Here is a 13337-nt window from a genome sequence, read left to right as displayed (position 1 = left end):
AGCAGAGAAATAACCTGATTAACTCAGGATAGTAGGGTCCATCCATCTCTAAAAATGCCTTCAGCTCCTGGTGCTCTAGAAGGGTTGGAAAGCTAAAACCCTCGTTCTTGAACCAATCAAGCTTCAAGGTCTTTAGAGGAATGATTCTCCGACCGGCGTACCACTCAAAGTAGTATTCTTGAGCTTTCTCATCCGCAAACCACTTCGTAATTAGCTGCCCAGAGGGAAGAGGACGCTTGCTCCCCCTCACTTCAAGCTTCTTTGGTCTTTTGGATGAAGATGCCATGGATGGGTCTTGAAGAAAATGAAGAAGAAGAGAGATTTTGAGAGAATTTGAGAGGGTTAGGGTTTTAAGAGTTGAGAGAACATGAGAGAATGAGAGAAGAGAGGTTGTGGGAGGTGTTTTTATGCCCTAGCACGTTCTGGGTATAAGAGTAATGGGTAGTTTAAGAGTTGGCGCGTAGATAACCGTTTTAGGAAATTTTAAAAGAACCGCCCAGATAATCGATTATTTATGCAAATAATCGATTATTTGCATCAGTAAAATCTCTTAAAAACGAAATCTGATATGGATAATCGATTATTTTCAAGATAATCGATTGTTACAGAGGGTAGTTTCTCCTAACACAACCCAGATAATCGATTATTTACAGAATAATCGATTATTCCAGTGACTCTTCAGATTCCACTACTCAGATAATCGATTATTTCCCAAGATAATCGATTATTACAGTGACTCTTGAGTTCCTTCTTACCAGATAATCGATTATTACCCAAATAATCGATTAATTTCAGAGACTCTTGAAATTCTTCATGTTCCAGATAATCGATTATTACCCAAGATAATCGATTATTTCCATGAATTACTTAAGATAATCGATTATATCTTAAGATAATCAATTATTCCAGAGAAGTTTTGCTTCTCAGAAATTTTAACATTTCTTAAATTTTACCAAGTCTTATTTGTCACTGATACTTTCTTCCACACATATCTTACTTCCATTCTCAAAGCATAATCAATTCAAACTTGATTCATTGATTATTCCTAATTCAATTCTCAATTGGTTGAATCTTTCTCTTGGTAGAGGTTTTGTAAAAATATCAGCTAATTGCTTGCTTGTTTCCACAAACTCTACAACACAATCATTCCTTTGAACATGATCTCTCAAAAAGTGGTGTCTTATTTCAATATGTTTTATTCTTGAGTGCAACACAGGATTCTTGGTCAAATTTATTGCACTAGTATTGTCACACCTCAAAGGAATTTTGTTCAACTCAACTCCATAATCTCTTAGTTGTTGTTTCATCCAAAGAATTTGAGCACAACAACTTCCAGCAGCTATATATTCAGCCTTAGCTGTACTCAAAGCAACACAAGCTTGCTTTTTACTATGCCATGAAACAAGTCCACTACTTAGCAAGTGACAAGTTCCACTTGTGCTCTTCCTATCTAGTCTACACCCAGCATAGTCTGAATCTGAGTAACCTATCAGACTTAGTGAGACTCCCTTTGGATACCACAACCCCACATTTGTTGTACCTTTCAAATACTTAAGAATTCTCTTCACACTCTTCATATGAGATTCTTTAGGATTAGCTTGGAATCTTGCACATAGGCACACAACAAACATTATGTCAGGCCTACTTGCTGTCAAGTACAAGAGCGATCCTATAATGCCTCTATACTTTGAACTATCAACAGCAATTCCTTTCTCATCTAAGTCAAGATTGCAATTGTTTGATATTGGTGTGGCAGCCTCCTTACACCCTCCCATACCAAACTTTTTCAGAAGTTCATTGCAATACTTGCTTTGACTTATGAAAATTCCATCATGCATTTGTTTAACTTGCAATCCTAAAAAGAATGTAAGCTCTCCCATCATTGACATTTCAAATTCTCCTTGCATGATTTTTGCAAATTCTTTACATAGAGAGGTATTTGTAGATCCAAACACAATGTCATCCACATATATTTGTACATACATTGTATCATTTTTAAACTTCTTGACAAACAATGTATTATCCACCTTTCCTCTTTCATAATCACTCTCAATTAGAAATTTGCTCAGCCTATCATACCAAGATCTAGGAGCTTGCTTCAAGCCATAGAGTGCCTTTTTGAGCTTGTACAAATGATTAGGATTCTTGAAGTCCACAAAGCCAGGTGGCTGTTCCACATATACTTCCTCTTGTATAAATCCATTGAGGAAAGCACTTTTCACATCCATTTGATAGAGCTTGAAATTCTTTATAGAGGAGTAAGCAAGAAGTAATCTAATGGCTTCTATCCTTGCTACAGGGGCAAAAGTCTCATCATAGTCAATTCCCTCTTCTTGATTATACCCCTTAGCCACTAGTCTTGCCTTATTTCTTAGAATTATTCCAGATTCATCAAGCTTATTTCTGAAAACCCACTTAGTTCCAATAATTGGATGATCTTTTGGTAATGGCACTAAATCCCACACTTCATTTCTTTCAAACTGATTTAGTTCCTCTTGCATGGCCATTAACCAATGCTCATCTTTAAGTGCTTCATCAACGTTCTTAGGTTCAACTTGTGACACAAATGCAATGGTGTTGCAAATATTTTTAATTGCACTCCTAGTTGAAACACCCTTACCAATGCTTCCAATTATGTTGTCCATTGATAAGTCTCTTGTGGTTTTCCATTCCTTAGGCAATTGTTCACATGTTTCCTTTGCTTTCTCAAGTGATTCACTCTCCTTAGGCACTTCATTAGGTTCATTCTCCAATAGGGATTGATCAAGCAACTCATTTAAATCTTCAATTTCAATTTGCCTAGACTCTTGCTTATTTGACTCATCAAATACCACATGGACAGATTCTTCTACAACTAGAGTTCTCTTATTATAAATTCTATAAGCCTTACTATTTGTAGAGTATCCTAGAAAGATTGCTTCATCAGCCTTTGCATCAAACTTTCCAAGTTGCTCTTTCCCATTGTTCAGCACATAGCATTTACACCCAAACACTCTAAAATATGAAATGTTAGGCTTCTTTCCTTTGTATATTTCATAGGGTGTTTTCTTCAATATAGGCCGAATTAGAACTTTGTTTAACACATGACAAGCAGTGTTAATAGCATCAGCCCAAAAATATTTTGGCAAGTTTGTTTCATTCAACATTGTTATAGCAAGTTCTTCTAAGGACCTATTTTTCCTCTCAACAACCCCATTTTGTTGAGGTGTCCTAGGTGCTGAGAAATTATGGTTTATACCATGTTCCTCACAGAACTTTTGAAACATCATGTTTTGAAACTCACCTCCATGGTCACTTCTTATAGAGGTGATGTTTGAGCACATCTCATTTTGAACAAGTTTGGCAAATTTTCTAAAGGCATTAAAAGCATCATTTTTGTTTGCAAGAAACATAACCCATGTGTATCTAGAATAGTCATCAACAATTACTAAGCCATAGTAGTTTCCTCCTAAGCTCATGGTTCTTGAAGGACCAAACAAATCCATGTGAATTAATTGCAAAGGTCTAGATGTGGAAATCTGATTTTTGCTTTTAAAGCTAGCCTTCACTTGCTTGCCCTTTTGACAAGCATCACATAGTTTGTCTTTTCCAAACTTGAGTTTAGGTAGACCAACCACTAACTCTTTCCTACTCAATTTATTCAAATGGTCCATATGAATATGTGCAGCTCTCCTATGCCAAAGCCATATGTTTTCTTCTTGAGTTATTAGACACTTAGTGTTTGACATTGTTATAGAGTGTTCTAAGTCAAGCATATATATATTGTCAATTCTTTTACCAATGAATCTGATTTCTTTACTCTTTTTATCACATATCAAGCAACATGTATCATCAAATTCAATTTTAAAGCCTTTATCACTCAATTGACTAATACTCAGCAAATTATGTTTCAAGCCATCAACAAGCAAAACATTTTCAATCAATGTTTGAGAGGAGGGATTACCAACATTGCCATGGCCAAGAATTTTTCCTTTATTATTATCACCATATGTAACATACCCTTCATTCTTCAATTTCAGATTTGTGAATTTTGAAGGATCTCCAGTCATATGCCTTGAGCAGCCACTATCAAGATACCAAAGTAAATTTTTGGCCCTCAAGCATTCCTACAACAAAAAATCAGAGGAAAAATTTAGGTACCCATGTGGAGGGTCCTTGTAGGTTAGTTCTCAGACTTTGACTCTTCTCAACCCAAATCATTTCTCCATTTGGAACTCCATATTTCCTAGAATAGCAGTTCTTAATTGTATGGCCTCTTTTGCATCAATAAAAACAAGTTGTTTGTCTAGAAAAGTTGCTTTTGAATTTTCTAAAATTTTGATTTTTCACAAAAGCTTCTTTCTTTGACTTAAATGGCATGCTCATACCTTGGTTAAAACCAAGTCCACTCCTATCAAAAGTGTTTCTTTGTTTTCCCAAAAGAATGTTCAAGTTTTCATTTCCATTAGTGAACCTTGCAAGAGTTGATTTCAAATCAACATTTTCTTTTTCAAAAATTTTGCAATGTTCACAAACATCCTTTGAGGAGTGAGCTTCACTAAAGTTAAACATAGTTTGAAGATTTTCATGCTCATGCTTCAAATCTTCAAGCTCTTGTTCAGCTTTAATTAAAGCATTCTCATACCATTTCAGCTTGTTTTTCAACTTTGAATTTAAGGCACCTAATTTGACAGCTTCTTCATGAATTTGTATAAAAGCTTCTTGGAGCTGATCATAATCCGGATTGGATTCAAGGTCAGAGTCACTTACAATTGTGTCATGGTCAGTTCCAGCCATCAAGCACAGGTTATTCTCCTCACATTCAGATTCATCACTTGATGTGCTTGAGTCATTATCTTCCCAAACAATGTAGGCTCTCTTCCCTTTTCCATTTTTCTTAAATTTCTTCTCCTCTTGTTGCTTCTTCAAGAGATTTGGACACTCAGCTTTCATGTGTCCCGGTTTACCACATTCAAAGCAATTAAAGGAGGATGTGCTTGCTTCCTCTTTCTTGTTTGTCTTTTTATTGAATTTGTAGGGGGAATTCTTCTTTCTTCTCATGAACTTTCTGAACTTCTTTACCAGCAGATTGAAGTTCTCGGTTTCGGAATCATCGGAGCTTGTTTCTTCACACACCTCTTTACCTTTGGCAGATTTCAGGGCTTTCAATGACACTCCTTTGCCTTTCTTATCTTGCTGCTCATGTTCATCAAATATGTGCAGCTTTTGCTCATGCTCCCTCAACTTCCCAAAGAGAGTAGCTAATGTCAAGGAGGTCAAATCCTTTGATTCTTAAATGGCTGTCACCTTTGCTTGCCATGATCTGTCCAAGCATTGCAGCACTTTTAAATTCAGCTCTTCCTTCTCAAATTTCCTGCCAAGGTCAACAAGGTGATTTATAAAGTCTGTAAATCTCTTTTGAAAATCAGAAATAGATTCACCATTTTGCATTCTAAACAGCTCATATTCTCTTATGAGAGTATGCTTTCTTGATCTCTTCACATCACTTGTTCCTTCATGAGTGACTTGCAAAGTATCCCACATTTCTTTAGCAGATATGCATTGTGAAATTCTAAAAAATTCATCAATAGACAATGCTGATATTATAATGTTTTTTGCTCTCTTATCATGTTGGGCTCTTTTCTTTTCCTCATCACTCCACTCACTCCAATGTTTTTCCTTAAGCTCACCATCATCATCTTTTTGCATAGGTATATAGGGTCCATTTTCTATAGCATCCCATACAGCAATATCAATAGCTTCAATGAAAATTCTCATCCTAATTTTCCAATAGACATAGTTTTCACCATTGAAAACAGGAGGTCTATGAATAGACACACCCTCACCATAGGGTAAATTGTTGTTGGCCATTTTTGAAATCTTGAATAACTCTCAAGAACCTTGCTCTAGATACCAATTGTTGGATCGAGCGCTTACCACTAGGTCAAAAGCTATAGCTGATAGTCAGGGCACAACTCTTTTTACTTAAGAGCGTAGTAGCCCAAGCGCCATGATTCGACAGTGACTTGGCCCACCTAGCCTCCGCCACGGGACAATTGATGCAACCTGCAACAGTAATGTTGTACATATGTAAGTTTGTATTTTTTAAAAATTTCTTTTTACCAATATGGTTATTATTATTTGGTAGGTCAACTTATTAAAACAAAATTTGGTAGATTAACCCACTACCATCAAGGAATGGTTAGGATTTTCAACCCACTTAATCAACTAAGTCAACTTGTCCCGTCTTTTTTGTGTCCACTACAAAAATTAAAAGCATAATTACAATTACTTGGATTGTTAAAATACTGAAGAGGATTTGTGATAAAACTAGTATTTATTTTTTTTACCATCATATTAATGAGAGTATCCTTAGACTTTGTCTGAGTTAGTCTCTATCTAAATTAAGATTATATTTTCAACGTCAATTTTTTTTTTTTTAAGTAAATCAAAGATTTAAATTCCAGACTTTAAGACTTAAAGACTAATCACAAAATTTAGACCAAACTAACATTTTTTACAATGCTATTAGAGTTTGATTAGATAATTTTTTTTTAAAATAATTTGTATAAAAAGAAAATAAGAAAATAAGCAAGAAAAATGAAACTAGTTTTTGCATAAGTTAAAATATATAAGTTAAAAATATGTTTCTGAAAACACTAATATAAAAGAATATTTAAAGATTAGTTTATCCATAAATTATGGAAAAAATTATTTTATTTTTTCTTCTCTTGTAAATGATTATAAAAATACTTATTGGAAAAATACTCTTAATTAATTGTGTCAATGTATTGCAGACAAGATTTGTATTCATAAAGAAGCAAGTAGTGATTTTGTGTGTGCTCTTTCCAAGAACATGAACAATGGAAATCATATATGTTATTATAATTTTCATACTAAATTTTGCTACATGTGTTTATTTTTTTAATAAACTATTAAATTTTCCCTCCAAATATTATTCTCTTTTCTAAATGGTTCTTATAATATGAAGAAACTATAATTTTGATTCCTAACATAATGTAATTTGGAAAAAAAATTAGAGATCAATTTGAAGACTTTTTTCTTTCAATTTTTTTTAATAATTTGGAATTATTTAATATATGATTTCTGATAGTTCTAGAAATACTTAAATATATATATTTTAAAAAAAATTAGTTCAGAAATCATTTGGAAAATAGAATGATACTTCAAGAATGAAATTGATGGTTTACTCTTAATATTTATCCTAAAAGTAAAAAAAAAAAAAAAAAATCTCTTTCCAATCTGACTGCTACTAACATTCAACATTTTGATATTATAGGTTGTTACGTAACAAAAGCTTCATGGTGTAAAACTCAGAAAATCCATAATGAATATAACATTGAGAGGCGTCAACAACATCATATGAAGCATCATTATAGATGCATTGAGGTAGGATCCTCAAGTCAAGAATGTGCTAGAAGTTTTGTTGTGAATGCAGGAGAATCATTTGAATCTGAACCTCAAATTGCCAATCCTAAAAGCTTTTGGGGCTCTACCAAAGATTTCTTGTATGCTTTTTACAAATTTAGTAGGCCGTACGCAACGATTGTTACAGTTAAGTCAAACCTTTTTTCTTGCATTAATCTTTTATATAATATTAATCTAATTCTTTTGTATGAACCTATACCTAATTTTAGGGGGAAAAATTAGAACTATTTACTTATTCCGATTTTAGGGAAAAAAAAGCTGTTACATTCTGAATCTTTTAGAATGATTTACTTAATTAGTTTTCGTGTGTACAGGCAATAAACATAACTTCTGTATCTCTCCTTGCAGTCGAGAAATTATCAGATATTTCTCCAATATTTTTTATTGGTTTGTTGAAGGTGGGGACTCAAATTTGTTGGTTATTTGAAAATGTCCAGCATATGCCATTTGACTCTAACTAACTTCATTAATTAATATTTGTGAATAATTAATTATATTTCAGGCCTTGGCAGTTTTCTTTCCCATGCACATATACAATGTAGGCGTGAATTACTTGGCTGACTTTGAAATAGACAAGGTATTAAACTTACTAGAAATGAATAACATGCTTATAGTTCATGAATTTGTTTTTCCACTTTTGGACTTCTTTATATAGGTATACTCAACTCAGACCAATTTTGAGTTTTGAAAATTATACTTGGTGTATTTTTATATTGAAATTAGTTCACATTCAAAATTGAGCTTATGCTACTCACTTTTGCCTAATATTTTGAAACCTGTAATTTCTTTTATAAAGTTTGATATAAATAAATTAGAATATATTTTTATTAAAATTAATACGTGATAAACAAGCAGGAAAAATATCTTTATATGGGCAAGGATGAAGTTGTTGTTAAAGCAGTAGAGTTACTTTATCCAATCAAAATATATATATATATATATATATATATATATATATATATATATATCAATCTTTTAATAAATCGATTGTTAAATTAAATATTCTTATTAATGAAGTTTACAATTTTCAATAAAATTTTAAAACTATTTAATAATAAATAAATTTTATTTATTGTTTAATATTTTTAAAATATAAATGAGTCAATTATAGCATTACCTAACTACAAATCTTCAATTTATCTAATTTGTGTGTTTAGTTTTTGAAATAACATATAAAAAGATTAACCATTGGGTCATTAAACTTTAATACATTAAAAGAGTTGTTGAGACAAGTAATTTTTTTTTATATTGATATGATTTATTTTGAAAATATAAATTTCAAAATATTTTTGGCTTAATTTTTGAATACTAATTTCATTTGAATATTTTATCTAACTTTATGTTAAGTAAATCCCAACTTGGTCACCAGACGAACCTTGGGTGGGAAAAAAAATGTTCATGTACAGATAAAATCCGTAATAGATTCGATTTAGATAGTTAAATAGGTAGCTATGAGTAATTTAAATGGATTTTCCTTGGTGATCACGATCATCCCCTGGTTCTTTCTTGTTGAAGCTAATGCTGCCCAACAAATTTCTTGGCCTTCATCGAGCATATGAGGATAAAATAGTAATTTATGAAAGATTACCCTTTGGGCATGAGGTGTTCTCAAAGCAGTAGAGTTACTTTAGTGGGTGTTGGAGTCAATGTGAATGACACTTCACTGCATCTACTGTGAGAACAGGCACAGAATAAGGATGAGTAACCAAAATTCACTTTGGTTCTATCTAAGTTTCAAGAAAAGAAGCTTAGGCTAACTAAAAATGCAGCGACAATAGCAGTTCCTCCACCCTAAACCCGTGATCGGACAGAAAAAAGCAGTTTTGCGTGTGATGAGCCAACTCATTTTTCTTATGCATATTTATGCCAAACTCAAACCTAACCTCTTGTTTATTGCATAGCCTTGGGTGAGTCAGAATGTTATCTCACCTCGTTTTAGAAGGTCTTTGGGATTCAAATTCTTTGCAACAAATGAAAGGGGAGACAAAGTTCCTAATATGTGGCCTTGTTGCGTGAATTCTCTTAAGAAGTTGGAATGCAAGTAAAGTTCTACATCATTCAAATAATAGGATAGACATAGGGATACAGATTTATATACATGTAATTGTTTCCATTGGTAGAGAAGCTTTTTGAGTAGTATTCAAAAGCAAAACTGGGAGGGCTGAGTCCAAAACAGACAATATCTTACCAATGTGGAGACATGTGTATGTTTGTGGTAACCCCTGAACCACAACAAGTGGTATCAAAGCTGATGGTTTGAATAGGTGAACGACTCGACAAGTATAATGGTTGGCAAGTGGATCCAAGTTTGGGATCTCTTGTGTCAAAAGTCTTTCTAACAGTGGGTCCATGTGAAAGAGAGTCTTCCTAGTAACATAAAGGGTTAGAAGGTGTGTCTCACTATCATGAGGTAATGATGGAGCGACGGTGCAAACACTTAGAGCGCGAGTGAGCTTTATGGCACCATTAGATAATACTCGTGGATCAATAGTTTTCGCTGTTGGGGTTAAACTATGGTCCTTTGTTTGAGGGGAAGATTATTGGGATGCAAGCAAAGTCTCAAATCATTCAAATAATAGGATGCACATGGCACTACAAGAAAAATGATGAATTTCAATAGAAAATTGCGACGATTATCCTGAAACCATCGTCGCTTTAATATTGCGACCCCTCATACGGCGGTTTCTCCCAACCGTCGCAAAATTTTTCAACATTGCGATGGTTCGTGCGATGGGGTCAAATAACTGCCACAAAATTTATCTATATTGAGGCAGTTTATAGTAAACCGTCGCAATCTACAAGATAAAAACTGAAATAAAAATTCACACAAACACATGTATACTCCAAAATTATATAATTTTACTTTCAATAAAAAATAGAAAAATAAAATCATAATGACATGTAATTACATTTAGAAATGTTAAAAAGGAAAAAAATACTTTAATATACTATATTAATTTTATTTCTCTGTCTTTTAAATTATTTTAGAATAAAAAAGTTTTATGTTAATCTTAGGAAGCTAAAAATTAATATATATATATATATATATATATATATATATATATATGTGTGTGTGTGTGTGTGTGTGTGTGTGTGTGTGTGTTACATTTTTTTATGTGTTAGTGAAATTAATAATACATCTTAATTGTGGATTAAATAAAAAATATTGAAAACTAATAAATAATTTATGAAATTTATTATTTTAATTGTTAATTAAATATGAGATATTTGATAAATTAAATTATTTTTTCACAAATATTAACTTAAAAATCACTTCTAGGTTTGAATATAATACACATATATATAATCCCTATTTAATTAGAATCTAAATGTTATTTTTAGTACAAACTAAATATTATTTTGTTCAAAAATTTCGGTAAAATTTGATAAAGTTTAGGATTAAAAACACATTTAATAGTAGACTAGACCAAAAGTAATATTTTTCTTTTGAAAGTATTATATTATCTTAATAAACTTATATTTTATTAACAATTTTACATATATTTTTGTTTAATATGAGATACACAATTATCATCAACAAAATTATATATATATATATATATATATATATATAGAGAGAGAGAGAGAGAGAGAGGAGGAATCAAATGACTCACAAAGTAACTCTTAATAAAGTTACTCCGCTCAATAACTCATGGTGTAAGTTGAATTTTATCGATCCAATTATTAAATTAAAAGTTATTAAATTTTACTAATAATTAATATAGAAAAAATTAATTATAAATTAAAACAAGGATAAATACATTTTTTCAAATTTTATATCTTAGATTTAAGATAATAAATAAATTAAGTTGATTAATAATTTATTTAAAATGTTAAAATTTAATTTATAAAAATAATATTTTAAAAGAGAAGGGTTATAATAATACCAGTGTAACTTTTACTAAGTATTACACCGCTCAACAACTTTATATTAAATGTAAATTTTATAAATTCAACCGTTAGATTGAAAGTTTTTTACTCTTAGATCACATATACAAAAATTTATATTAATTCAAGATGATTTGATACTTCATTCTTGTAAAACAAAATTGACGTAATATATACATTTCAAAATATACTAAAATATAAACATTTTGATTACCTTCAAGTTGTTCAATTTTAAAAAAAAATTGATATAAATATATAAAGTGATATGAACTTTCAATCTAACGGTTGGATTTACAAAATTCACATTCAATATAAAATTATTAAGTGGTGTAATACTTAGTATAAGTTACGCCGGTATTATTATAACCTTTCTCATTTTAAAATATATAAATTATTATTTAAACTTTTAAATTTATAATAAATAATTTAAATTGTATCATAATATTAATTTTAAATAGAAATAAGTAGATTGTTAATTATAAAAGTAAGTATATATATAAATAAAGATTAATTAAATATAATATAATTATTATTAGTAATATAATTATTATATATTTATAACGGTTCAGTCACTAGAATGAGAAGGATCCAAAGATAATATAAGTATGAGATTGTATAGTTGAGAATGACTTAAATGAATTAATTAATTTGTACTACTTATACTGACAACATGTATCTGCTTTTTTGTAGCTTATCTCATTAGAACTCCACAGTTAAGTGTGTTTGACTTGGAGTAATATAGGGATGGGTGACCTTCTGGGAAGTTTCCCAGAAACTGTGTAAGTAAGGACAAGACATGTTAAAAAGTGAAGTATTGTGAAATAGAATCCTTGAGAAGATCATAGCGACAGAATTTGAGATGTCTATAAAATTTAATAAAATAAAAAATAAATATTTAGCGTCTGATTTAGAGGCAGTTATTGCGTTGGTTTCTGTAAGAGTCGCAATTCCAATTTTACGATGGTTTGTGCAACGATTTCAGTAACCATCGCAAAATTCACTCGTGACGGACATTTTTGTGACAATTGGTGAACCGTCACAATGGTGTCTTTGCGGTAGTTCTAACCATCGCAATGTAAACCATATAACTGTCACAAAATTGTCATTTTCTTGTAGTGTGGGGACATGAATTTATATACACACGATTGTCTCCATTAGTAGAGAGGTCTTTTGGGTGATATCCAAAAGTAAAACCGTGAGGACCAAGTCTAAAGTAAACAATATGTTATCAATGTAGAGACATGTATACGTGTGTGATAACCCCCAAACCACAACAAATTTGATATAAGGATGGGAAAAAGCGAACTAGGTTTGATTTCCCTTTCCATAAAAGGTGGAGCAGATTTGAGTTCGAATTTTAAATAGACAAATTTATATTTTTAAAATTAATCTCTATTTTCACTTGGATTTTGTGGGGTTGGGTAAACCTATGAGGAACCAATCACATTTTTTTTTATAAATTTAATATACTGTATATTTTTTAAATGAATTAATTTTAGGTTAATAACTATATTATAACGTAAATTTATACTTATATATAAAAATGATTTCCTATTTTTTTTACATAATTTTTTAATTGTTTTATTCTTAAATTTTAAAATAATAAAAAATAATATTAAAAATTAACTATTCTTACAAATTCAAGACTTAAACTTGAAATCTCAAGGTTTTTGAAGGCTAAATATAACACTAATCGATTCAATAAAGATTGATAATTCCTAAATATCTTTAAAAAAAATATAAAGATACGGAATGTTTTGATCCCACGAGTAATATATAAAAAACTTAAATATATTTTCGTTATTGTAAGATAAACATGTTTAATTTTGATTTTAGTTTCTATAAAATAAATTCTGTCTTTCAACCTTTAAAATTTTGAATGTTGTTTTTGGTCTTTAGAAAATGAAGAAATTTAGATTTTGATTCTTATAATTTCTTTTGACTTTCATCCTTCTAAAATCTAAAGTTATTATTTTTAATCTTAAAGTAGATTTTAAAGTAGATAAATAACATTTATCTTA

General features: G+C 30.8%; 1 protein-coding gene across 3 annotated transcripts in view; it reads left to right on the top strand.

Moving 5' to 3' along the window:
* Nucleotides 1–13337, top strand: part of LOC145956858 (naringenin 8-dimethylallyltransferase 2, chloroplastic-like) — a 42512-nt gene that overhangs the window by 20556 nt on the left and 8619 nt on the right. For 2 of the 3 annotated variants that reach the window (XM_083072641.1, XM_083072639.1), the window contains exons 3-5: nucleotides 7280–7554; nucleotides 7743–7826; nucleotides 7931–8005. In XM_083072641.1, coding sequence (XP_082928767.1) covers nucleotides 7280–7554; nucleotides 7743–7826; nucleotides 7931–8005 — 434 coding nt within the window. Of the gene's footprint in view, nucleotides 1–6023; nucleotides 6070–7279; nucleotides 7555–7742; nucleotides 7827–7930; nucleotides 8006–13337 lie in introns of those variants that run through there. The other variant, XM_083072640.1, reaches the window with a different exon arrangement.

The sequence above is a fragment of the Cajanus cajan genome, chromosome 4 (genome assembly GCF_000230855.2).
Source record: "Cajanus cajan strain Asha chromosome 4, NIPB_CcT2T_4, whole genome shotgun sequence".
NCBI classification, from domain to species: Eukaryota; Viridiplantae; Streptophyta; class Magnoliopsida; order Fabales; family Fabaceae; genus Cajanus; species Cajanus cajan.
This window is presented reverse-complemented; position numbering and strand designations above follow the sequence as displayed.